At 46.6% G+C, this 24,244-nt stretch overlaps 1 protein-coding gene across 3 annotated transcripts in view; it reads left to right on the top strand.

Annotated features, from left to right (window-relative positions):
- Positions 1 to 21,517, top strand: part of LOC142488356 (uncharacterized) — a 35,222-nt gene extending 13,705 nt beyond the window's left edge. For all 3 annotated transcript variants that reach the window (XM_075588776.1, XM_075588778.1, XM_075588777.1), the window contains exons 2-6: positions 3,554 to 3,650; positions 5,346 to 5,462; positions 12,290 to 12,403; positions 13,801 to 13,917; positions 18,564 to 21,517. In XM_075588776.1, coding sequence (XP_075444891.1) covers positions 3,632 to 3,650; positions 5,346 to 5,462; positions 12,290 to 12,403; positions 13,801 to 13,917; positions 18,564 to 19,636 — 1,440 coding nt within the window. In that variant the 5' untranslated portion in view covers positions 3,554 to 3,631 and the 3' untranslated portion in view covers positions 19,637 to 21,517. The remainder of the gene's footprint in view (positions 1 to 3,553; positions 3,651 to 5,345; positions 5,463 to 12,289; positions 12,404 to 13,800; positions 13,918 to 18,563) is intronic.
- The last annotated feature ends 2,727 nt before the right edge of the window (positions 21,518 to 24,244 follow it).

Raw genomic sequence — 24,244 nt, 5'->3', positions numbered from 1 at the left:
CTCCTGCGTCTCCCCCTTCCACTCCCGGCATTCTCCTGCGTCTCCCCCTTCCACTCCCGGCATTCTCCTGCGTCTCCCCCTTCCACTCCCGGCATTCTCCTGCGTCTCCCCCTTCCACTCCCGGCATTCTCCTGCGTCTCCCCCTTCCACTCCCGGCATTCTCCTGGGTCTCCCCCTTCCACTCCCGGCATTCTCCTGCGTCTCCCCCTTCCACTCCCGGCATTCTCCTGCGTCTCCCCCTTCCACTCCCGGCATTCACCTGCGTCTCCCCCTTCAACTCCTGGCATTCTCCTGCGTCTCCCCCTTCCACTCCCGGCATTCTCCTGCGTCTCCCCCTTCCACTCCCGGCATTCTCCTGCGTCTCCCCCTTCCACTCCCGGCATTCTCCTGCAGCTTCTGTGAAAAGGAGTAATGGGTATAGTCTCCATTCCACTCCCCTAGGGGAGGGAATACACATTGGCAGAGCCCTGCACAATTATTATGGGTAGACCAGCCTCTCTCAAGCAGGTAGAGGCACTGACTAAATTTGGTATTGCAGCTCCTTAAAGTACAAGGGAAGTAGGTACCAGGTCTGAGTCCCTGATTGGACACACACTGGCTTAGTTGCACCGCCTCTCCTGTGACTCACTGAAGCTGCTGGGGGGTGGGGGAAACCCATGATTAATCCTGCTCTTACCAGGGTTTACTGCCAGGAGGGGGCAGACTGGTAGCCAAGGAAAACAAGTCCTGGCTACATATATTATGGAAAAACAAACAAACAAAGATGCCCAAAGCTACTTACATTGTGACAAAAATACACAGTGCAATACCTGTACCTCTCTTGTAAAAGGGTCATTTAGTTTAACCCTTTGGCCAAAGCGTCTTAAGCCTGCTGCCACTTACAAGGCATGACCGTAGCAGGGCCTAACACTCACCTGGGTTAAAATTCTTATTTGAGGGACCTTGGCGAAGGTCAAAAGTGGGCCAGCTAGAGAGCTGTGTATTTAACCCTTGTCCCGTATGCAGGTCACGTGATCACAAGTGTGCCGGCTAGTAATCATGGCCAATATAATCCTAATATAAGAAGGCAGATGAAGAAGAGGGCACAACCGTCTTCTCTCAGCAAATTTTATTAACCCTCGCCTGTATGAAGGTGGCTGTATGAAGATGATTATATTGTTCTGTGGAATTGCAGGATATTCCTGCCAGGTACAAAGAGGCTGAATGTGAGAAACTGGAGATGACCGAGAAGGAAGAAAATAATGAGCGGGTGATAGTGGGAGGGATCAAACTCCCCTATTTAATGTGGGGTCAGGTGAGGGGAAGATACTGCACTGGTTACTCTGCATTACAGGCATACCCCGCATTAACGTACGCAATGGGACCGGAGCATGTATGTAAAGCGAAAATGTACTTAAAGCGAAGCACTACCTGTTTCCCACTTATCGATGCATGTACTGTACTGCAATCATCATATACGTGCATAACTGAGGTCAATAACTTATTTGTAACAGGCTCTATAGTCTCCCCGCTTGCGCACAGCTTCGGTACAGGTAGGGAGCCAGTATTGCTTTTCAGGACGTGCTGACAGGCGCATGCGTGAGCTGCCGTTTGCCTATTGGGCGATATGTCCTTACTCGCAAGTGTACTTAAAGTGAGTGTTCTTAAACCGGGGTATGCCTGTACTCACTTCTCACCATACCAAATAGGAAAAGGAGACAGTCAGTATGGAGCAGGACTGCTGGACCTGAGAGTATTGAGAGCATTTGTTAAAGCTTTACCCAACAGGTGCACTAGATTTATAGTGGCGAGAAAAAGTTTGTGAACCCCTTAGCATTTCTTATGACCCACTTTCGCTTCAGCTCACGGACGGATTGCCTGACATTCTCCTCTAGAATCTTCCGATACAATGCAGAATTCATGGTTGTCAATGATGGCAAGACGTCCAGGTCCTCAGGCAGCAAAGCAGCCCCAAACCATCACACTCCCACCGCCATGCTTGACTGTTGAGATGAGGTTCTACTGTTCTAACACCAAACATAATGTTTCTCATCAAGGCCAAAAAGTTCTACCTTTGACTCGTCTGTCCAGAGAAGATTGTTCCAGAAGTCTTGTGGATAATCTTTGTGCTCTTTGGCGAACTTCAGATGGGCAGCAATGTTTTTTTAGAGAGCAGTGGTTTCCTCTTGGCTATCCTTCCACGAACACTATTCTTATTCATGACAACTATCAGAAAAAAAGACTGAATAATAATAATAATAATGAACACTCACATTAGCCGAGGTGAGAGTGGCCTGCAGATCCTTGGATGTTACTCTGGGGTTCTTTGTGACTTCCTGGATGATTTGCCGGTTTGTTCTTGGGGGGGATTTTGGTAGGACGACCGTTCCTGGGTAAGAGGGACTGTGGTCTTGAACTTTCTCAATTTGTAGAGTAATCTGTTTGACAGTGGATTGGTGGGGCCCTAAACCTTAAAAATAGTTTTATAACCCTTTCTAGACTGATCAGCATCAATAACTGCTTTTCTGAGGTCCTCAGAGATTTCTTTTGATCGTGGCATGATGCATTTCCACACACTTGTATGGTGAAGACCAAACGCATATTTTCTGATCTTTATATAGGGTGGGGCATCCCAAACTCACCCCTGAAGATCTACCTAATTATTTAAACACCTGATTCTAATGATCCACTTTAATTTAGCTGATAAAACCAGGGTTTCACTTACTTTTACACATACCCTGAATCTTAATTATTCATTGTTGTCTAATTAATACATCGTTTTTTAATCAAAAGACATGGAATTGGTTAATATAAACCCTATTGGATATTTAAGAAAAGACTGGTTTTGATTCAAGAAGGTTATCATGGAAAAACGATGACATTTCCATAATTATCAGTGGGGTTCACAAACTTTTCCTCGCCACTATATCTGCTTTTTTTTTTTAGTCCTACCATAGAACTGGACAGTATATTTCTATGTTGCACTATGAGGATATTGCTATTCTTATGGCTGCTGATCTCTAACTCCTTTTTTATACTTGTTTTTTTTATTCTAAATGGTTATGTTGAGACACAGTCTGGAACCAATGATGTATTTTGCAGTGTTTTGAAATTAAGATCTTGTTTTGAAGATGGACCATATGTTTGTTTTGGTGCCCCACTCTCCTTTGGGGTTGTTTTAGTGTTAATAATCTTAGGTTTGAAAGCTTAGGCCGCGCTTATAGAGCCGGCGACGCGACGTCGCCCAAAAATAATCGCATTAGCACCGTCGTGTGCGCTTATAGTAAGCGCGACAACGACAAAGCGACGGGGCGACGCAATTTTCTGCAGCCGGGAATATTTGATTTTTCCAGGGGCTGTCGCGTCACGTGACAGCTCCTGAACCAATCAATGGCCTGGTCGGCCTCGCCGCAAAGCGAAATACAACTTTCGCTAGCGGCTACGGGTGACGTCACGCGTTCGGTCGCGTCGCCCGTCGCGGGCACTATACTCGCGCCCTTATACTAAAAGCTGTATGTTTGCCCAATACAACAGATTACACTAATTACATTTCTTCTGTTTATCTTTTACACAGGCACATCTGACATCCCCCAAAAATATAAATTAAGAACCTATCTCAGCCCCTCCCAGAGGAGCGCTGCCCACTGCCAGCATGGACCCACACCTGTTAAGTGAGTAGAGGAGATATGGTGGTGGCTTTGAGGAGGAGGGAATGTGTGATTATTTTGCAGTTATGCGAGTTGTGACTGACTGGTTTTTCGGAAAGGTCTGGTCACGGCGGAACACCAGACCGCCGGTACCCAAAACAGTGGGTCATCGGTACGCTGAGTCTATCCAAACTCCGCCCACCGGGAAAGTGCCTCGATCCTACTGCCCGCGAGGGATTCCCGGGGCAAAATGGTGCCAAAAAACACACCGTGTTATTCCTAATCTTTCTTTGCTAGGATGGTAGCTTCAGCACACAGGACCACTAGGGTTCTTATACCCTTATATGGGGGGGTAACTCCCACCCAATCTCGGTGATTACAGGCTCCCATGGGGAGCCACAAGCTATACAGTCCCAGTACATACCCCGTAAAAGCTCTAACCTAAACTCTTATACCCTGGGGGTCTCCGGGGGCAGTGGGATTCTCGCTAACACAGAACGTTCCAGAGCTCCCAGAAATAACACAGCAAAATGAATGACTCGCGGTGCACATACAGTAACAACCCCAGCCTAAACTCACTAGGAGGTATCGTACCACCAACCAGGCTGAGTGGGCCCACTCAATGTACACGGCCACCCACTCTAATACATATAATAAATACCACCTCAATAGCTAGCAGTTATATATACTGTTGTTCAGGGATTACTGAGGTTAATGGGATCCAAGCCAACTGCCAAGGTCACAGGATTCCCAGCAAATAACACAATGCCCACCATCAAGTTACACAAAACCATGTGTGCTAATACTCCATCATGGCAATAGAGCTATTACACAAGGGGTTTTATATGGGAGAGAACAGTACACTATAGCACAATCAGCAAGAGCAAATTAAAAGGGGGGTGGGAGTAGAAAGAGGTTCTTGTAACCGTACAGGAAGTTCAGCTGCAACCCGTGGGTGCAGAGAAAGTTATATGGGCTGGCGCAGGGACAGAGGGACAGTTGCAGAGGCCAACGTCTTCCAAAGAGAGACCACAGCATCAAAATGTCTTTCCCCAAGCGCGGGCACACGGGCACGTTGGGGGGTGCGCGCGCAGGTACGCAGACACATTGGCACACGCGCTCTCTCTCTCTCTTACAGTCTCTCTGTCATGTTTGCGTGCGCTGTGTCTATCTCAGACACGTTTGCTCTGTCTCTCTCTCGCTCTCTCGCAGACACGTTTGCGCGCTCTCGCACACACGTTTGCGCGCTCTCGCAGACACGTTTGCGCGCTCTCGCAGACACGTTTGCGCGCTCTCGCAGACACGTTTGCGCGCTCTCGCAGACACGTTTGCGCGCTCTCGCAGACACGTTTACGCTCTCTCGCAGACACGTTTACGCTCTCTCGCAGACACGTTTGCGCTCTCACGCAGACACGTTTGATCACTACCAGCATGGATCCACACTTAAGTGAGTAGAGGAGATATTTAGGTGGCAGTGAAATCTGCCTGGAGGGAATATCTGGTTATTTTGCAGTTTTATGTGTCAAACACCGTAACACATTAATCTTGTTTTCTTCTAAAACCATCAGCAGGTAAGATATAATATGTCTTCAACTCCAAGTAATTTTCTGCCAGAAGGGCGAGTAACACATTTCTTTACAACATATATTATATTATACCAATATCAGAAGAGCCCCCACTCCCAGCGTTACATGATGTATTTTCCTTTCCTCATTGCAGGTTTCCCAGTGGTTGTGCCGGAGGAGAGGTTAGAGATTAAGTCAGAGAAAGAAGAGACCAACACTGAGGATAATCTGTTCCCAATAAAGAGAGAAATAGATTCATTTCCTGTTGGGGGTAAGTACCCTGACACCCTCACTTGTCTTTATTCAGTTTGTTTAAACAGTGGCCTGAAATATCTGCAATATTAGGGAATATAAAATTAAAGCACGGTTATAATTATAAGCTACATGTTCTAATGAAAGAAAAAACACACATGATTTGTATACTGTTATATTGAGAATATTATTGTTATTGAGGTTTGAGCATTGGTAGCTCCATAAACTCCCTCAGCTCTCAAAGGGTTAATAACAAAGTAAAATCAGAGACTTCTCCCCTCCCCTTTGGGAATCAGTACAGAGTATTTATGTATTGTGATATCACAAGACGATCCCCCACTCCCAGCTTCTTTACAGGATGGATTTTCCTTTTCTTGTTGCCAGGATTTCCAGTGGTTGTACCAGAGAGTTTAGAGATTAAGGGCCTCATGTTGTAAGCGTCGATAAGGCACTTATCAACCACTTATCGGCCAAAATGCCTACTCGTATTCAGTAAGCCTCGATAAGTGGCTGATAACAGCCTGTATCGCCGAAAAATCTTATGACCCAACTAAAATCGCCGATTGAGCGGCGATCAGCCACTTATCGGCCATTTTCGGAAGGATCATAAACCCGCGCGATTGTAGTACCCGCGAGTCGCCTGTCGCCGCCTATCGCGGCTCTAAAAAGGCAATCTTTTGGCAGATTGGTGGGGAGATGCGTCGCTGAGCTGCGATAAGTGGGGACTTAGAGAAAATCAGGCCCTTTTCCTGCCTATGATTTATGCCGGGGGTCTCCGGAGCTGATAGCCATTAATACCAGCACCGGAGCCCCCCGGCATGCATCCGATGCAGGAAAAATGCATTTACAGCAACTTCATTACCTTAGCGGCTAACCGCTAAGGCAATTAAGGGGATAAACACCCGTGCCAGGCTTACTGTGATTAGCGACGGTGGGTGAAGGGGGAATTTGGCTCTTAGTGACTGTTTAGGCCTTGCGGGGGGTTGCGGGGGGACTTAACCCCTTCATTACCTTAGCGGTTAATACCGCTAAGGTAATAAAGGGGTTAACCCAACCGCTACCCACCCGCAAGGTCTAGACACCCATCCTTAGGGCTAATACACCCTTCACCCACCTGGGAGACCTAAGCAACCACCCCGGACTGACTATACACACCCTGTACCCATTGAGTAGTATAGTAGTACATCATACCCATATAATAATAATATGGGCATGATAAGCCTCTATAGCACTCAATGGGCACCCTAATCACAATACATTAATGCACCAGACACACAATAATAAAACATAACTCCAAAAAATCACACTTCACTAAATAAAAACAGTAGCCAGCTAATCCAATGAATACAAGCAATAACATCAACAATGAATTAATTAAACCATTAACCAATCAAAACAATTCATTCCTAAAACAACTCGGAATTATTTTAAACAGTAACCAATCAAACCAATTAATAACTAAACCAACTCAAAATGAATAGTCACATTAACCAATCAAACCAATTAATTTCTACAACATTAATGAATTAATTGAAACATTAAACTACAAAGAAATAAATTCAAACAATATCTGCAATAACCATTAAACGTACTAGCTAACATAATACAACATTTAGTAAAAACGAACAACAATCGCAAACATTTGATTTCCATCAAGCATGAAAAAAAACAAACAATGACATCCACATAATAAACTGTAATTTAAAAAAACAACAGCGATACCAAGTGACCGGGACATTTCCTTGCATAGGAGATACCGGCACCCCATAAAAGGGCCTGTATTTCGGGAAGCGGGGTAGCCGGACCTGAAACCAACGCGGTTCAGCTCCAGAGACCCCCTGCACATCTACACTATGAATGAAATGTATATTAAAAAAAATAATTTGCGGGCGAGATTTCCGCTGGGAGAGGCGGCTCTCTCAGAGCCGCTCTCTCTGCAGCAGAAATGTATCGCCGGGTCAGGCCTTTTCAGAGGCTCGATGCTCTTGCTGGCAGCAAATCGCTTGTTTTGGGAATTTTGCTATGACAGGTAATGAATGTTTTCTGAATACCGTGATGGCAACGCCCAAAAAACGGCGATTTTTAATGCCCATGCGATAATTTTTATCAATCTTTACTGCATGAGGCCCTAAGGCTAAGGCCCCGCTGCCTCAGACCACGCGCCCGTACTGCAGACAGGCGGCGCGTGGAGAGGCACTTGACCGCTATCTGTGGTCTGTAGGGAGCGGGAGCGGCGGCCGGGGGGCGTGGTTTGAGCGTAGGGTTGCAGCGGGGGTCTCCCGGGCTGCAGGAGGGACCCCCCACATGCCCTCTGCTGCTCTCCGTGCTACTCCCCCCCTCCACAGCTCCCGTCCGATTTCCCCCCCCCCCTCCACATCTTCCGTCCGATACCCCCGTCCGATAGCGGGACCATAGCCTAAGTCAGAGGACGAAGAGTCAGACACGGAGGCTCATCTGTCCACAATAAACAATGAATGAATAGTCACATTCTATTTGAGACGTTGTTACATTTCCTGTCGGTGGTGAGTTCCTTAGACTCGCAGGGGTGAGCAAACTTTTTATGCCGAGCCCCCCTTTTCATCCATGAAATTTCTCAGGGCCCCCCCTGCCTGATGTAATTAAAATCATATGACGTCAGCGCACGTGAGCTGGTTCAGCCAATGAGGGCGCACCAGCTTTGTGACGCGTCTGCCACGCGTCTACAATTTCCTGCAGCCAAGTTCACAAGTCGCTTTGGCTGCAGGCGTGCGCGCAGGCAGTATACTAGTATTGGATCACTGTTTATTTTATTGTTTGCTGGCATCTGGTAATATTTTTTTTCTGGTGCATAAAGGCAATCCATTTGACGGGGCATTCATCCACCTCTTTACTACCTCCCTTCCCTCTTCCCCCCCCCCCTTTTTTCCCCCCACTTTCCCCCCCCCCTTTTTTTTCACCGCTTCCCCCCCCCCTTTTTCCTTCTCCCATTTGCTTTCCCCAGTGTCATCCACTCCTACCTACCAGTATTATTTATTTATTCCCGTTTTAAATGTTGCCCAGGGATTAGGGATCCCCATAACCAAACTCAAGGGGGGGACTGATGAATCTCCCCTGCTGATCAATACTCCCAAGTGACCCCCCCTGACCCAAAGAATAACCCTCAGCCCCTCAAAACTCCTCAAACGCCCCTCAATTCTGCCATCTCTGTCTGACCTTCATCCCTCCATTTAGCTGGGGGGCGCTCCGTTGATCGCTTCCTGGTCCTGCTGGAGCTCCCTGGGGATAGGTGATCATGAGGCGGGGGCCTGCTCCGGCTCCTCCAGGTGCTGGAAGGCCCTGCTACCAGTGAGTGTGCAGCTCATTGGTCTGAAAAGGGAACCACCTCCTCCGGTGCCAGAACACACACTCTCACACTCACTCTCTCTCGCCATTGTGTCTTTCTATCTCACCTTTCCCCCAGTGTCTCTCACCTTCCCCCAGTGTCTTTCTCTCTCACCTTCCCCCAGTGTCTCTCTCTCACCTTCCCCCCAGTGTCTCTCTCACCTTCCCCTCAGTGTCTTTCTCTCTCACCTTCCCCCCACCCAGTGTCTTTCTCTCTCATCTTCCCCCCAGTTTCTCTCTCCCCCTCCCCCCAATATGTCTCCCACCTCTCTGTCTCCCCCCCCACCCAATATTTCTCCCACCTCTCCATGTCTCTCCTCCCCCCAACATGTCTCCCACCTCTCTCTCTCCCACCTCTCCATGGTTCTCCCTCCCTCCCCCCAATATGTCTCCCACCTCTCCTTGTCTCTCTCCCCCTCCCCCAATATGTCTCACACCTCCATGTCTCTCACCCCCTCCCCCCAATATGTCTTACACCTCCCCATGTCTCTCTCTCCCCCTCCCCCCAATATGTCTCCCACCTCTCCATGGCTCTCCCCCCCACCCCCCAATATGTCTCCCACCTCTCCATGTCTCTCTGTCCCCCTCCCCCCAATATGTCTCACACCTCTCCATGTCTCTCTCTCCCCCTCCCCCCAATGTCTCACACCTCTCCATGTCTCTCTCTCCTCCTCCCCCCAATGTCTCCCACCTCTTCATGTCTCTCTCTCCCCCTCCTCCAAAATGTCTCCCACCTCTCCATTTCTCTCTCCCCCAATATGACTCCCACCCCTCCATGTCTCTCTCCCCCTCCCCCCAATATGTCTCCCACCTCTCCATGTCTCTCTCTCCTCCTCCCCCCAATGTCTCCCACCTCTTCATGTCTCTCTCTCCCCCTCCTCCAAAATGTCTCCCACCTCTCCATCTCTCTCTCCCCCTCCCCCAATATGACTCCCACCCCTCCATGTCTCTCTCCCCCTCCCCCAATATGACTCCCACCCCTCCATGGCTCTCTCTCCCCCTCCCCCCAATATGTCTCCCACAGCTCCATGGCTCTCTCTCCCCCTCCCTCCAATATGTCTCCCGCCTCTCCATGTCTCTGTCTTCCCCCTCCCCCCAATATGTCTCCCACCTCTCCATGTCTCTCTTTCTCCCACCTCTCCATGTCTTTCTTTGTCACACTCACACACTCACACCGGCATTCAGGAAGTCCAAGCCTGTTGCTGCATGAGCTGTGCAGCACAGCGCCACCTAATGGCTGCAGGAGAAATTGCAGCTACAGAACTGCCTTTCTCTCTGCTTCTCTGCAGAATCTCCCTGCCGGCTGTGCCCCCCCTAAACAATCTTGCGCCCCCAGTTTGCGCACCTCAGCCTTAGAGAGCCCACACAGCACTTAAAACAAAAAAAAGTTTTATTTGTTTTTTTTTTTTAAATATATGCCAGTTGGGATGACCTTTTATTGAAAACGAATGACCCCAAACTGCCGATCGATTTAGTTCTCCCGTGATCAATCAGCAAAGATCTGAGGTTCACTAAATGGCTGCCTTTCCGTTTCAATCAATCCTTCAGTCACTAATTCAGCAGCTACAATGCATTCTTATATTACATTATCTATTGTGACAGTTTGCAGCTGAAACTGCTGGGAATATTGACAACAAATGACCACAAGCAGGAATGTGTTGCAAAGATCTTGCACTGCTGGGGAGGTGGGCTAAAACCGGCTATATAAATCAAAGGATGCTCCGTCTCTATTATTAAAACGAATTAAAAATGGCATTAAGAGTTGAATTAAAAATAAAATAACTGTAAGTTATCTAATACTACAAAACTGATTTTATATTTAAAAAAAACCCACGTCGGATATTGCATGGATTGCTCCTCTAAGATCCTTTTGTGTAAACAACTGCTATCTAGTTACAAGGAGTATGGTCACCTGTAAGAAATATTCACGGTCAATTGCCCCTCATGCCGTCCCCTGGGTGTTCTGGAACAAGCCAGATGCAAGTATAACGGTCTGAAATGTGTAGTTATGGGTCTGTGGCCAGCAATGGATGGGATGGAGCGAATTAGGAAAAAACTATTTATTTTTCAAAAGGGTATTTATTTCTGATATTCACACACACGGATGTGAGACTTAGACCCCAAATGTGAAGGTCATTCGTAAGCTTCAGGCAACTCCAAGAGAAATGGTGAGTGCCAAAGAGAAAAATGAATGAGTTTGAAAAAACAAACAAACGTCTGTTCCATTATCACAAGGGAGAAAAAAATGTCACAAATATAAATTCCCTTCCTTTAACAAATATTGTACTCGACTGGATTCCAGAAGATATCAAATGACTAAGACAATTACCAAAAGCTGAAGATGAGAGCTATAGATCTATATATCTATAGCCCTGGTAGGTTTGGGCTATTATTCTGTCCTCCTCCTGTGCAATAATACCTGGTAAGGGCAGGTTTGCCAGGAGTTAAGATGGGTTTTCCCTACTCACTGTAGTTCAGTTGGTCAGAGAAGGTAGTGCTCAGGCCTTGTGTCAGTCAATGGCACAGGGGTGGGGCTACTGGATCTGTACTAAATGAGCTGCATTTCCTGTTTTCAGTTAGTTGCTCCTACCCTGAGAGGAGCCGAGTTTTACCTAACCGAGCTGTCAGGGACCTGGCAGGCTTCAGGCCCTCCCTCTGGGAGAGGCTGGTAGGCTGTTCCCACTGCTCTGATAGGGGGTAGTGGAAGAGCTAGGCCTGCTTCCAGGGCCCTGACTGGGAGTGAAAGGCCAGGGTCATCCTGAGGGAGAACTCCTGAGAAGTACTGCTGTGACTGTCTATGCTGTACAGTGTGCTGCAGAGGAAATAAAGTGTTCCTGATTATAAAGAAGCGGTTGTGAGACTGGAATCTCTCATCCCTGAGTGGGACATTCTATTCCAGGGATTCCACCCCATATCCTGGGGCCTGCAATAGATGGAGGCGCTGTCACCGTGAGTACGTACTGGGTATGTCCCCAGGAGCCTGTCCTGACCTTCCCCATAATACCATCAAGCGGGAGACTCAGGAGTCCTGTAAACCACCAGGTGCACCACCTAGAGCCATGTGTAACCAGAGTAGTATTTCCCCTAGGAGACCCTATCTGCATTTGGGGGAGGGGGGGAACCCGTTACATATCTATATGACGATATGTGTGTGTATGTGCGTTCTCGCAAGGCCCCTCGCTCTCTGGCAGACCCATTCCATCATTACCAGTGTGCATCCGCACTTATTAAGCTAGTAGAGAAGAAATGTTGGTGGCTTTGAAAACTGGTTATTTTGCAGTTATGTGAGTCACACCTAAACAAATCTTATTTTCTTATAGAACCATAAAATATAATATGTCTTCAATGCCAAGTTATTTTCTACCAGAAGAGCGAGTAGCACGTTTCTTTACAACATGTATTGTATTATATTATACCAATATCAGAAGAAGCGCCCCCACTCCCAGTGTTACTGTACATGATGTTTTTTCCTTTTCTCGTTGCCAGGTTTCCCAGTGGTTGTGCCGGAGAGTTTAGAGATTAAGTCAGAGAAAGAAGATACCGACACTGAGGATAATCTGATCCCAATAAAGAGTGAAATAGATTCATTTCCTGTTGGGGGTAAGTACCCTCAGAAACCCAAGTGATTTAGATTGGCGCTAAGCAACAACAGTGTGAAATAATTAAATACGTAATAGGAAGGGAATAAATAAAAATGGGTGTAAGGTGAAATAGAAAAATTCTCAACCTTCAAAGGGAATTGTACAGATTCCCTTAAAGCAACAGTGAACATCCAGTGTAGGAAGGGAGCGATGATTCAGGAACACCCCAAAATAGAATAAACAAATGATGGTGCAATAAAATCACATTGTGAGTACATTTCTTGAGCCTTTTATTGTGATAAACCGTTTGCTGGTCTGCACTATGGTCTCTTTCTGCTGTGTTTTCTCATGAGCATCATCCTGAGTGGGAGCCCCCCTGTGTGGGAGCCCCCCTGTGTGAGAGCCCCCCTGAGTGAGAGCCCCCCTGAGTGAGAGCCCCCCTGACTTCCTACACACCCTGTTCCCCGTAAATGCTGATTCTTCACCTGCTTTTTGTAAGTAGGCAATCAAAATGAGCCAAGTTTCTTTGCTTCATCATACATATTGTGATTTTATTGCACCATCATTTGTTTATTCTATTTTGGGGTGTTCCTGAATCGTCGCTCCCTTCCTATCCTGGATGTTCACTGTTGCTTTAAGGGGGTAAGTATCCTGACACCCTCACTTATATTTATTCAATGTGTTTTAAACACTGGCCTGAAATATCTGCAATATTAGGGAAAATAACAGTAAGCATAGATATAATTATAAGACACATATTCTAATGAAAGGAAAAAGCACACGTGATTTGTCTAAGGTTATATTGAGAATATTATTGTTAGAGGTTTGAGCATTGGTAGCGCCAAAAACTCCAACATGGGTTACTAATCCTGTACAATCAGTGACTTTTCCCCTGCCCTCTGGAATCAGTATAAAGTATTTCTGTACAGGCAGTTCTCGTTTTACAACGAATGGCTTATCCAACGCCATGCAATGCATACCTATGTTCATTTTTACAACGCCAAACCAGCTTATCCAACGCTTTGCAAAGTTGTTTATGTGTGTGTATATATATATATATTATATAATATTATACTATATAATATATTATATTATTATATAATATATTATGTTATATTATATATATAATACAGTACTGTATATACACTATATAATGTATGTGTGTGCTGCATATCTTATTGCCTGCGTAAACTATTTGGTGTATTTTAGTGTTAAAAATGCTTTCAGGAACAGAACCTTTCATTTTAAACAGTGTTCCTATGGGAAAACGTATTTCGCTTTAAGACATTTCACTATCCAACGCTATTTTGAGTAACGCATTGTGTCGGATAACCGAGGACTGCCTGTATAGTGATATCACAGGAAGAGCCCCCGCTCCCAGCTTTACATTATGTATTTTCCTTTCCTCATTGCCAGGTTTCCCAGTGGTTGTGCCGGAGGAGAGGTTAGAGATTAAGTCAGAGGAAGAATTGCCGAACACTGGGGAACATCTGACCCCAATAAAGAGTGAAATAGTTACATTTCCTGTTGATGGTGAGTACCTTAACATCCTTTTGCACAGGCAAATCTTATCTAGTTATAAGTAGCATGGCCACCTTTTAGGGAATATTCAGGGTTAATTACCTCTCATAGGAAGTCTGGATTTTCTGGAACAAGCCACATGCAGAGGAGTTAGAGGAGCAATATAGCTCTCTTTCTAATTAAAGGCAGGAAATGCAGAGGTCTGGGTCTCTGACCATCAATGGGTGGGATGGAGCCTATTTGGTGGGGAACACACTTTCAAGGGAGCCTGCCACTGTTTTACCCGTGTATTCTGCCTGTGCGTTTAGACCCTATATACGAAGATAATTCAGAAGCTTCTATCTCAAATGTCTTTATTTTCCCCTTTTCGCTCGGACCATCACCTCATCTACTCTCTCTCAATTCTCCTTTTCATCTCCTTTTCATCTCCATACCTGTGAGGGGTAGCGTGAATAGCATGGAGAGACGGTGAGAGGCAGTATGGAGAGAGGGAGAGGTAGTATATGTATATAAATTAAATATAAATATATATATATATATATATATATGAGAGAGAGCATAGTGTGAAAAGCTGCATGAGGAGGCAGTGTGTGAGAAGCAGCGTGAGGAAGCAGTGTGTGTGTGTGTGTGTGTGTGTGTGTGTGTGTGTGTGTGTGTGTGTGTGTGTGTGTGTGTGAAACAGCGTGAGGAGGCAGTGTGTGTGTGAAAGAAGCAGTATGAGGAGGCAGTGTGTGTGTGAAACAGCGTGAGGTGGCAGTGTGTGTGTGTGAGAAGCAGCATGAGGTGGCAGTGTGTGTGTGAGAAGCAGCGTGAGGAGGCAGTGTGTGTGTGAGAAGCAGCGTGAGGAGGCAGTGTGTGTGTGCGTGAAACAGCGTGAGGTGGCAGTGTGTGCAAGAAGCAGTGTGAGGAGGCAGTGTGTGCGAGAAGCAGCGTGAGGAGGCAGTGTGTGCGAGAAGCAGCGTGAGGTGGCAGTGTGTGTGAGAAGCAGCATGAGGAGGCAATGTGTGTGCGAGAAGCAGCATGAGGTGGTAGTGTGTGTGTGTGTGTGTGTGTGTGTGTGAGAAGCAGCGTGAGGAGCCAGTGTGTGAGAAGCAGCATGAGGAGTGTGTGTGTGTATGTGTGAAGCAGTGTGAGGAGGCAGTGTGTGTGAGAAGCAGCGTGAGGAGGCAGCTTCTGTCTGCCAGTTCTGCAGGCAGTGAGGACTCCATTGAAAAGGTTGTGCTTCTGTCCAGTCTATCCGAGCAGCGTGAGGAGGCAGTGTGTGTGAGAAGCAGCGTGAGGAGGTAGTGTGTGTGAGAAGCAGTGTGAGGAGGCAGTGTGTGTGTGTGTGAGAAGCAGCGTGAGGAGGCAGTGTGTGTGTGAGAAGCAGCGTGAGGAGGTAGTGTGTGTGAGAAGCAGCGTGAGGAGGTAGTGTGTGTGAGAAGCAGCGTGAGGAGGTAGTGTGTGTGAGAAGCAGCGTTAGGAGGTAGTGTGTGTGAGAAGCAACGTGAGGTGTTAGTGTGTGAGAGAAGCAACATGAGGAGGTAGTGTGTGTGAGACAAGCAGTGTGAGGAGGTAGTGTGTGAGAGAAGCAGCATGAGGAGGTAGTGTGAGGAGGCAGTGTGTGTGTAGCAGCGTGAGGAGCTAGTGTGTGAGAAGCAGCATGAGGAGGCTGTGTGTGTGTGTGTGTGTGGCAGCATGAGGAGGCTGTGTGTGTGTGTGTGTGTGGCAGCGTGAGGAGGCAGTGTGTGTGTGTGGCAGCGTAAAGAGGCAGTGTGTGAGAAGCAACGTGAGGAGGTAGTGTGTGTGATAAGCAACGTGAGGAGGTAGTGTGTGTCTGTGTGTGTGTGTGTGTGTGTGTGTGTGTGCGAGAAGCAGCGTGAGGAGGCTGTGTGTGAGAGAAGCAGCGTGAGGAGGCTGTGTGTGTGTGTGTGTGTGTGTGTGTGTGTGTGTGTGTGTGTGTGTGCGAGAAGCAGCGTGAGGAGGCAGTGTGTGAGAGAAGCAGCGTGAGGAGGCTGTGTGTGTGTGTGTGTGTGTGTGTGTGTGTGCGAGAAGCAGCATGAGGAGGCAGTGTGTGAGAGAAGCAGCGTGAGGAGGAGTTAGTGTGTGTGTGAGAAGCAGCGTGAGGAGGCAGTGTGTGTGTGTGTGAGGAGGCAGTGTTTGTGTGTGAGGAGGCAGTGTGTGTGAGGAGGCAGTGTGTGTGTGTGAGGAGGCAGTGTGTGTGTGTGTGGAGGCAGTGTGTGTTTGTGTGTGAGGTGGCAGTGTGTGTTTGTGTGTGAGGAGGCAGTGTGTTTGTGTGTGAGGAGGCAGTGTGTGTGTGTGTGTGTGAGGAGGCAGTGTGTGTGTGAGAAGTAGCGTGAGGAGCCAGTGCGTGTGTGAGAAGCAGCGTGAGGAGGTAGTGTGTGTGAGAAGCAGCATGAAGAGGTAGTGTGTGTGTGAGTAGCAGCATGAAGAGGTAGTGTGTGTGAGGAGGTAGTGTGTGTGAGAAGCAGCGTGAGGAGGCAGTGTGTGTGTGTGAGGAGGCAGTGTGTGTGAGGAGGCAGTGTGTGTGTGTGTGAGGAGGCAGTGTGTGTTTGTGTGTGAGGTGGCAGTGTGTGTTTGTGTGTGAGGAGGCAGTGTGTGTGTGTGTGAGGAGGCAGTGTGTGTGAGGAGGCAGTGTGTGTGTGAGAAGTAGCGTGAGGAGCCAGTGCGTGTGTGAGAAGCAGCGTGAGGAGGTAGTGTGTGTGAGAAGCAGCATGAAGAGGTAGTGTGTGTGTGAGAAGCAGCATGAAGAGGTAGTGTGTGTGAGGAGGTAGTGTGTGAGAGAAGCAGCGTGAGGAGGCTGTGTGTGTGTGTGTGTGTGTGTGTGTGTGTGTGTGTGTGTGTGTGTGTGCGAGAAGCAGCGTGAGGAGGCAGTGTGTGAGAGAAGCAGCGTGAGGAGGCAGTGTGTGTTTGTGTGTGAGGTGGCAGTGTGTGTTTGTGTGTGAGGAGGCAATGTGTGTGTGAGAAGTAGCGTGAGGAGCCAGTGCGTGTGTGAGAAGCAGCGTGAGGAGGTAGTGTGTGTGAGAAGCAGCATGAAGAGGTAGTGTGTGTGAGGAGGTAGTGTGTGTGAGAAGCAGCGTGAGGAGGTAGTGTGTGTGAGAAGCAGCGTGAGGAGGTAGTGTGCGTGAGGAGGCAGTGTGTGTGAGAAGCAGCATGAAGAGGTAGTGTGTGTGTGAGAAGCAGCATGAAGAGGTAGTGTGTGTGAGGAGGTAGTGTGTGTGAGAAGCAGCGTGAAGAGGTAGTGTGTGTGAGAAGCAGCATGAAGAGGTAGTGTGTGTGAGAAGCAGCGTGAAGAGGTAGTGTGTGTGAGAAGCAGCATGAAGAGGTAGTGTGTGTGAGGAGGTAGTGTGTGTGAGAAGCAGCGTGAGGAGGTAGTGTGTGTGAGAAGCAGCGTGAGGAGGTAGTGTGCGTGAGGAGGCAGTGTGTGTGAGAAGCAGCATGAAGAGGTAGTGTGTGTGTGAGAAGCAGCGTGAGGAAGTAGTGTGTGAGAAGCAGCGTGAGGAGGTAGTGTGCGTGAGGAGGCAGTGTGTGTGAGAAGCAGCATGAAGAGGTAGTGTGTGTGTGAGAAGCAGCGTGAGGAAGTAGTGTGTGGGAAGCAGTGGTCAAATGTAAGTCGGCTCCTTTGCTTATAAGACCCACCTCCATCCCCACCCTGCCCCATATAAGTGTATGTGTAGCAGGTTAATCCCAAACTGAAGCGCATGTTTATATATATGATATTTGGTGGTAGAGTTCTGGCAGGCTGTGTGTATCAGTACAGTCTAGTATGCATTGCTGGTTTAGTTTGGAGCTGTGACTGTCCTGCTACATCAGTTTATCTATCAGACTGCAGACTCCCCCTTGGAATCAACCTCCCTGCCCCTCTGCTTTGCCCTGCCCCTCTGCTTTGCCCTGCTCACAAATCTGTTCACTTATAGAGCACATATCCCCCCGGTATATCTGAGAGGGAAGTGACCACAGGTATAACCTAGTTTTGCCTTCCAATATTAGTGTTCAGTGATGTTTGGGAATATCCCTTGTGTATCATTAACACGTATCTGACTAAGCGAGGCAGAGGAGGGGAATGACTTTTCCCCTGTAGCTATGTGTGTTAGGCCGAGCTCATGGTGGAGGCGCAGGCGTGCAGTCCTGCAGCCCCAGCGATGTGTGCACTAGGCTGCAGGAGATTGGAGGGGGCGTGGCGGGGAGCTGGTTCACCCTCATTGGCTGAACCAGCTCACGTGACGCGTACGTCACGCGGCTGCAGCCAGAAATCTCAATTTCAGCTGTCTCGGCAAAATGTAGCAGCGTCGACGCGCGCAGTGCCGCGGGCACGTGAGGAACTACCATAGGCAATCGGGTAAGAGTCCCGGAAGTGCGCGCGGACGGAAGCTCGCACTCGTAGCGCCGCCGCCGCCACCATGAGCTTGGCCTTATGATTCACTCGTTGTAGAGTATATTGTGTTGTCTAAATATCATTGCTTGCCCTTTATATTTCTAATACAGATTGGATATTAAAAGTGAAGTTTTAATGATGTTATTTCAGCACATTTTGATTTGAGTGCTACTGTACGTTAAAGTATCTCTTCCCTTGCTTCTACAAGGATTTGTATCCTAATTTGATTTACAGTTTGAAACAATTTGAGTTCTGTCTTCTTATTTCTTTTTGCTTCTGTTAGAGAATTGCCTGAACGATGAGCAAAACATGACCCCCTGCAGCCCAGAAGTGCCAAAAACCCACGAGTCCTGCCACATGTTGGACATGTGCAAGGAACTTGTGCCTCATGATTGTGAAAATACAGACCTTGTTCAGCACACAGCACAGACTGACTCTAACAGTAGGTCAAGCAAGAGAGATGAGAGCGATTCAAGAAGAAGCTGTGGGAATCAGCTTTTTGTCTGTAATGAGTGTGGGAAAGGCTTCTCACTGAATAGGGACCTGCACACACACCTTTGTGTCCAAACGAGTGAGCTACCCTTTACCTGCACAGACCCTGGTAAAAGTTTTCCACTGAAGAGGAAACGCCTTTCACACCAAAGGATTCAAACAGCGGAGAAGCCTTTAAATGGTACAGAATGTGGGAAACAGCTCAGTATTAAGGGCAACCGCCTCAGACACCAGAATATTCATGCAGGGGAGAAAACGTTCACATGTACGGAGTGTGGGAAAAGCTTTCCTCTGAAGATCAGCCTTATTAGACATGAGATGAATCACACCGGGGAGAAACCTTTCACGTGTACGGAATGTGGGAAAAGTTTTCCTCTGAAGATCAGCCTCATTAGACATGAGAGGAGTCACACCGGGGAGAAACCTTTCACATGTACACAGTGTGAGAAAAGCTTTTCACAGATGAGCAGCCTCCTCAGGCATGAGAGGACTCACACAGATGAGAAACCTTTCGCCTGTACAGAGTGTGGGAAACAATTCAATAGTAAGACTAACCTCCTCATACATGAGGCGATTCACACAGGGGAGAAACCTTTTACATGTACAGAGTGTCAAAAAAGCTTTTCTCATAAGAGTTACCTCCTCAGACATCACAGTATCCATACAAGGGAGAAACTGTTCACATGTACACAGTGTGGGGAAAGCTTTTCTCATAAGAGCTACCTCCTCAGACATCACAGGATTCACACAGGGGAGAAATCATTCCCATGTACAGAGTGTGGGAACAGCTTTTCTCGTAAGAGCCACCTCCTCAGACACAGCATGATTCATACAAGGGAGAAACCTTTCACATGTGCAGAGTGAGAGACAATATTTCATCATAAGAGCAACATACTCACCCACCCGAGGATTCACACTTTGGAGAATCCTTTTGCTTGTTTATAGTATGGAAACCAATTCATTAATAAGGTAGACCGTCTGTAGCACTCACTTTTTTACATGAGGGAAATAATTTCCTTGTTCAAATTGTGGGAAACCAATGGGTGTTTTCACACAAGGGAGAACCGTTCACATGTGCAGAATATAGGAAAAGCTTTTCTTGGATGAACAACCTTCTCACACCCCACAGGATTCACACCATTTGCTTGTTCAGAATATGGTAAACCATTGGTACTGAGTGGGCCCTCCTGTTACACCAGCAGAATTACCCAGGGGAGAAACGGTTTAATAGCATTGAATTCTTTCCCACACGTTGTACAGAGAGGCACCTCAACAAACACCGGACTATTCACAAAATGAAGCAACATTTTGCTTGCGGCATCAATTCAGTTAAATGAGGAAACTCCTCGGACCCCAGAGCTTTTACACAGGGACAACCTTTCACGTGTACAGATTTGTGGATAAAACATTTCTCAGTAAGCAAACCTTCTCACCCACGTGTTCAAACAGGGAACGAGGCTCTTATGTGTGCAGAGCAGAAACAAATGTGTGGCCATATTGGCCCCTTACCCATGTAAAAAAAATAAAGGGAAAAACAACAGGAGGTAGCAGAATACTTTTATTGGACCAACAACGGTGTACAGTACACAACCTTTCCCGTCATCCCGTTCCAGTGCTGGGGGACTTGCAGCTTACATGGGCTTTGCTAAATATGGTAATTTGTACTTCGAGGCTATAACGGCTGGTAATACCAGAGTCTGTAGCATCCATAGACCTTGTCGCCAGTCTGACGAACAAAACTACCACTACAAGAGTTTTTGGGTACGTAGGCAATAATAATTGGCAGGTCTGTTGAAACAATATTGCCCCTTTGAATTGTATATGTCTACAAATGAAGCAGTAATCATATCAACTAATGGCGACCTCCAAAAATACTACTTTACTGCTATTGCCAAATATAATAATTCTGTGCTTTATAATTTTGTAGCCTTAATCTTAGGCAGATACACACTTTTTAGCACCTCTTTATGAACATCATGCATTCTAATAGTATGGGGTACTGATCACAAAAGACCCATTCAGCATGTTTTGACAATAACATTGCTACATGCTAGAACAACCTAATGAGAGGTGATTTTGAATACTGTTATTATTAACCTGCTTGGATTTAAACTAGAGCTCCAAAAAAAAACCCACTTTAGGTATTTCACTGTCTTTACAGTTTTGGGACTTCTATATTAAAAGACAGGCATAAGCTTATAGGGGTCCACGTCAAAATGGATTTGAAGCAAAATGTGAAACTGCTCATTTCAATGAAAATTATTTTAATACCATTTTCACTGTACCTCGTTCTTCTTTGGGGGCATCTAAAGTGGCACACAGGATTTCTGTTTTTTTTTTTCCGTTGTGTGTAAATGTATAAGGCAAATTCTGTGACGTTTGAATGGTTGTGTACTGTACACCATTGTTGGTCCAATAAAAGGTATTCTACCTACTGTTGTTTTCCCTGTTGATTGTATTTACATTGGTATGGGATATGGCTACACGTGTTTCTGTTCTGTAACTGTTTGAACACTTGGGTGAGAAGGTTTTCTTACTGAGAAATGGTTTATTCCTATAATACCTATAGACCCCAGCCGTCCCCTCCCGCACTCATTGTATCGTATGATATTCTTGTACTTGTGACGCAGGATTACCCCTCTTTTCTAATCCCTTATACATGGTCATACCTTAAGAAACCCAGTGTGAGGTTCCAAAGTTTGTATATTGTTAACCATTCTTGTTCCAATAAAAGGTATTATACTACCGGTTCTATTTTATTTACCTTTATTCCCCGTATGTGTGCAGTGTGTGGGGAAATATGTAAAGATGAAGTAGAGCCTCCTTTATATACCAACACGTTCACAAAGGGGAGAAGCCTTTGTGTGTACAGAGTATGGGAACAAAGATGACATCAGGTTCCAGCATTCGCACACAGAATGATGCCTTTTACTTGTATACACTATGGAAAAAGCTTCTTGCATAACGGGAGACTCTATGCACACGCCCACTGGTTCATACAGGGGAGAGGTCTCTCTTTAGTAGACTGTGGGAATCAATTTAGCGACAAGGAAAGCCTCCTCATACATCAGGTAACTCACAAAGGGTAGAAGCTATTTGTTCTTCTGGACAAAGTGTCTGGAAAACTTCTAAGAGACCAAGGGCATACTGTAGGCATCAACTTAACACCGCAAATGTTGCATTTCTTCCTTTAATGAAACATTCTAATAGCTGAATATACTGCGGTCTGAGGACTGGACCCCAGAGATAAAACAGAAAGCTTTTGTTCATTTTAGTTTCAATATTTATCCCCGTGAGTGCGGCCCCACAAAAGAGCAATGTGAGGCTGCAGATTCTTTGAGATTAGGCCCTACATATCACCTATGTCACAAAGGGGTGAAACCTTGTGTCTTGTGGGGCTCAGATGGGGGTTGATATCCCCCAAGGTCAATAGATGAGTACCTTGGGGGAGGAGTTAGTTAGGTTTTGGTTAACACTAAGGTTACAGCAAATAAAAATACCGCTTTTGAGCACATTCACATCTCAGACAGACCAGCAAGCCTGAAAACACCAGCAAGCCTGAAAACACCAGCAAGCCTGAAAACACCAGCAAGCCTGAAAACACCAGCAAGCCTGAAAACACCAGCAAGCCTGAAAACACCAGCAAGCCTGGAAACACCAGCAAGCCTGAAAACACCAGCAAGCCTGAAAACACCAGCAAGCCTGAAAACACCAGCAAGCCTGGAAACACCAGCAAGCCTGAAAACACCAGCAAGCCTGAAAACAAAAATGAACACCTAAGTGAACGATGGTGCGCTTGTAATGAGTTGGGGTTTGAGCTGTGTGTATTTTACACCAATCCTATTGGATCAATATTAAAAAGGCATGTAGGTGTATATATGCATAAGTGTAACACACCAAAAATATATCAGATAAAAAATGACAAAATTAATACAGATATCCTAGAATATCATGAATACCTCTGCTTGATGTACCCTTACAATAAATGATGTCATGCAGCAGCATGCACTTAGTTTAAAGGTGTATAATCAGTAGAAGTACTCCACGTAATCCATACAGAGATAGGAAGATATGAATCTGTTGGGTTCTGTTCCAATCCGCAATGTCCTCCTTTTATCTCTTAAATGGTTTCTTTTAACTATTAAGTGCTGCCCCAATTCCAGGATCACAAATCCATGTAGAATAACCTCCAAATGTAAAGAAACAACATATGGGGCGCAGATATAGAAAAAAATGAAATCACAATTTATTCAAACAAAATAAATGAATATTCACTCACATAAGCGTATGTCTGCCATATTACACAGCTATTTTAGCACAACCTGGGTTAAAGATGTGAATATCCAATAAACAATATACACATAAGCGCTAAAATACACCCTTAAATCAATTCCGTGACTTTGTATAATACTGTATACCAAAACGTGATTTTTCGTGACTTAATAAGCTTCCCCTACAATAATTAGGGGTTTGCTGCTGGAAAAGAGACCATCCCACTGTCTCAAAACAATTTCGTATGATAATAATAAAAAATCCATGCCAGGGCAGTTCCTAAATGAGAGGAAGAAAACACTGAAAAATAATTGTGCAGTATTGTGCTGGTTATTTTATATATCTTTAGTGATGAATATATTGCACTCACATTGAATGCCTAGGACAGGGGTCATCAAACTCTTAGTCCAAAAGAGCCAAATATGAGTAGCACAACGATTTAGAATTTTTCAAAGAGCCATAAATATATCATCATCATCTTACACCCTTCCCCCCACCCATCACATCAGGCTGGCCCCCGCTTTACATCAGGCTGCCCCCCATCATTATTCCCCCCCCCATCACATCAGGCTGGCCCCCCCATCATTATTCCCACCATCACATCAGGCTGGCTGGTCCCCATCATCATCATCTCATCCCTCCCCCCCCATCATCTCATCCCTCCCCCCGCCCCCCATCATCTCATCTCCACTGCCCCCCCCCCAGATCATCTTATCCCCCCCCCCCTCCAGGCCACAAATGCTATCCTTTCCTTATTAGGCAGGATGCAGACTTCTGTCTCTGGCGGGGTGTGTGGGCTCTGCTCCCGCTCTCCTTTCCCACTCCGTTCTCGTCTCCATTGGACCTGCTGGTCACCGTCCAGTCTCCAAGCGCCGTTGTTGTGCTCGCGGCCGCTGCCGCCCACGCGCTTGCTTCCGCATCATCCGTCGCCCACGCGCTTGCTTCCGCATCATCCGCCTGCCGCCGCAAATCCTTAGGAGAGCCGCACGGACGTGCCCCAAGAGCCGCAAGTGGCTTGCGAGCCGCGGTTTGACGACCCCTGGCCTAGGACATCGGCTGCATTGATTAGACTCTGGTCTGGAATCTCCGCAAATCGGACGGTGATCCTTACTTCAAGTGACACGCAAACGAAGAAAAATAGAGAAAACACAGAGTAGTATGTCAAAACTATTAGAAAGACACAGTGTGGACAATTGCACT

This window comes from Ascaphus truei, chromosome 2 (genome assembly GCF_040206685.1).
Source record: "Ascaphus truei isolate aAscTru1 chromosome 2, aAscTru1.hap1, whole genome shotgun sequence".
In the NCBI taxonomy this organism is placed as follows: Eukaryota; Metazoa; Chordata; class Amphibia; order Anura; family Ascaphidae; genus Ascaphus; species Ascaphus truei.
Note: the sequence above shows the minus strand (reverse complement) of the source record. Positions and strands in the feature narration are given on the sequence as shown.